The sequence below is a fragment of the Galeopterus variegatus genome, unplaced genomic scaffold, assembly GCF_000696425.1.
Source record: "Galeopterus variegatus unplaced genomic scaffold, G_variegatus-3.0.2 Scaffold45457, whole genome shotgun sequence".
Classification (NCBI taxonomy): Eukaryota; Metazoa; Chordata; class Mammalia; order Dermoptera; family Cynocephalidae; genus Galeopterus; species Galeopterus variegatus.
The window spans coordinates 1-2323 of record NW_007771568.1 but is presented as its reverse complement, the minus strand read 5'-3'; the positions used below and the strand labels follow the sequence as shown (position 1 = coordinate 2323).

The window sequence follows — 2323 nt, the reverse complement described above, 5'->3', positions numbered from 1 at the left end:
AGACAAGCGAGGCTCACTTACCAGAATCCACAGCCTGGACTCGAACCGGAGAGTCACAGCAGATGGTGAAGCCAAAGCCGTCCTTCCCCCTTGGGATGGTGATCTAGGACACAGCCCAGTTCAGTCACTCCCAGAAGCTGCGAGGCCACTACCTCTGCTCCAAGGTTGGGAAGCCCAGAGCCACCCTCCTCTCTAAGGGAAATGGAGCCAACTAGGAGCTGGTCAGCCCCTCGCTATCCCTATCTCAGCCCAGGCATCTTGAGCACTGGGTTGTGGGCCAAGCAGGAAGGCTGACAGGAGGGAAGCCCAGGTCAACACAGGGAGAGCCTGGGGTGGACGAGGTCTTGGAAGGGCAAACCACGCCCTCCTCAGCCCCACCAGCCCCAGCCCTTTGCCCCAGGGCCCCCTGGAGCTGCACACCTCCACTTGGCCCATGATTCACTGCCTTTCTCACTCCCTTCTTCCTTTCCCACAGAGGTTCACAGAGCACTGGCCCAGGGCTGGCCCTGTGCTTAGGGTCCAAAGACAAAGCCACCCTAGTTGCTCTCTCCCAAAGCATAGGGGAGGGAACTGGGACACACTCACTCAATCTCCAGGCAAAGAGTCAGAGGAAGAGTGCCAGGGTTCTATGGCTAGGGCCTCAAGGCATCCAGTGAGGGCTCCCATGTGAGGGGCAGGGAGGGCCCAGCTAGATGAACCTGAACTAGCCACTGACCTCACTTTGCCTATTGAGGCCCATGTGCATGGCAGGTCCACAACTCTACTTTCAGAAGTTCCATGAAAGGGCCCTGCCATCTGGATGTGCTTTTCTAACCAACACACAATTATTGAGCTCCTACTGCATGCCAGGCTCTGCTTAGGTACAGGGTCATGAGGCCTTGGTCCCCAGCTCCCAGAGGGGCATGAGGATACACAAATCTCTCCAAAGCAAAGCAGGGCACCACAAGCAATAGAGTAAAACATGACGGCAGTGCTGCGAACATTCCTTTGTGCTTTGACTTTTGACTTGGCACGTGGCAGCATCCCACCAGCACAAGGATGCAGTGTGCAGTGTTGTCCCCTGGCTCATTCAGGCTGCTAAAGAAGCAAAAGTCGAAAAAGGGGTTCAGTGGGGTCCCCAGAGACTTCCTAGGAGAAATGGGACTTGGAGTGGGCCTGATGAGGCATGGGGAAGAGTGTCCTGGGCAAGTTCAGGAAGAAGCCAGCTCAGCAAGCCCACAAAAGGTCAAGGCTGTTGGTCTTGCCGGGAGACTTCTGTCTCCTCCTTCGAGGGTTGTCTCTTTAAGGCTGGTGCCTGCATTCACCTCCTGGCTGTCCCCAGGCCAGGCATGAGAGAGGTGTGGAGGAGGAGGGGCCCTAGGGTGACAAGGCTCTTGGAAGCTGCTAGGGCCCATGAGGCTCTGCTTCCCACCAGCCCCAGGACTGGATTCAAAGCCAGTTTGTAAAACAGGAAATCTGACAGACAAGGGGAAGGGGGAGGGGGCAGGAAAATACCCTGTTCCCGTAAGAATTCTGGGAAAACACGCAGCTAAGACAGGAAGAGAAAAAAATGGAAAGAAAGAAAGAAAAACAAAGCCAGGAGTGAGTGCAGAAAGCTAGAGGAAAGGAAAAACTACTAGTTGCTGGGCCCACCTGAGGCCGAGAGAAGATGTCTAGAGCTGGTCCACTCCATGGGACCTGCAGGGATTTCTAGGGGCCTCACAACCCACCCCTCAACCCAAGCAGAAGCAGGGATCTCAAAGCCTTCCCACTTCCCCAGTCCTAGCCTACCACAGGGCCACAGCTCCTCCTGCCTGGAAAACAGGTCCCAGCACCTGGGCTCTGGGCTAACAGCTTTCGAATAGTAGCCCCAGAGTTGAGTCTGGAGAGAGGGAGTTGTTCCAACAAAACAGCCTCCCCCTCTCACATCCTGGTCCCCTCATCCAGGCAGGACTGTGAACTGGATTCCCCTCTGCCTCCCTGAGCACCAGCCAGCCCAGACAACAGTGTAATCCAGCTGGGGGGTATGAAGGAGTGGAAGAGGAAAGGGTGTCAGGAAGCAAGCCCACCTCCCAGCTCAGAGTGAGGGCTGGGACTACATGAAGGAAGCAGAATCATGCTTGTCTGTCATGGTCAGTGACCACGATGAGGGCAGTGTCCAAAGAACCAGATCATCCCTGCAACCCTGAGGGAATGCAGGGCTAGTTTTAGTATGCCCATTTTACAGAAAGGGAAACCAAGGCGCAAAGTGAGTAAGGGCTGCCCTCTGCTCTCAGCTCTCCGTGACCTTGGGCCTCAAAGGCAGGAGGTACCCTGACTCCCAGCAGCTCCTGACAGAGGCTGT

The 2323-nt window shown here is 55.8% G+C and overlaps 1 protein-coding gene across 1 annotated transcript in view; it reads right to left on the bottom strand.

The window, feature by feature from the left end:
- LOC103584144 (regulator of G-protein signaling 3-like) overlaps nucleotides 1-103 on the bottom strand; it is a gene marked incomplete at both ends in the record, with an annotated part of 2920 nt that extends 2817 nt beyond the window's left edge. Inside the window, one exon of the mRNA XM_008565253.1 lies at nucleotides 22-103. Coding sequence (XP_008563475.1) covers nucleotides 22-103 — 82 coding nt within the window. The remainder of the gene's footprint in view (nucleotides 1-21) is intronic.
- Between the last annotated feature and the right edge of the window lie 2220 nt (nucleotides 104-2323).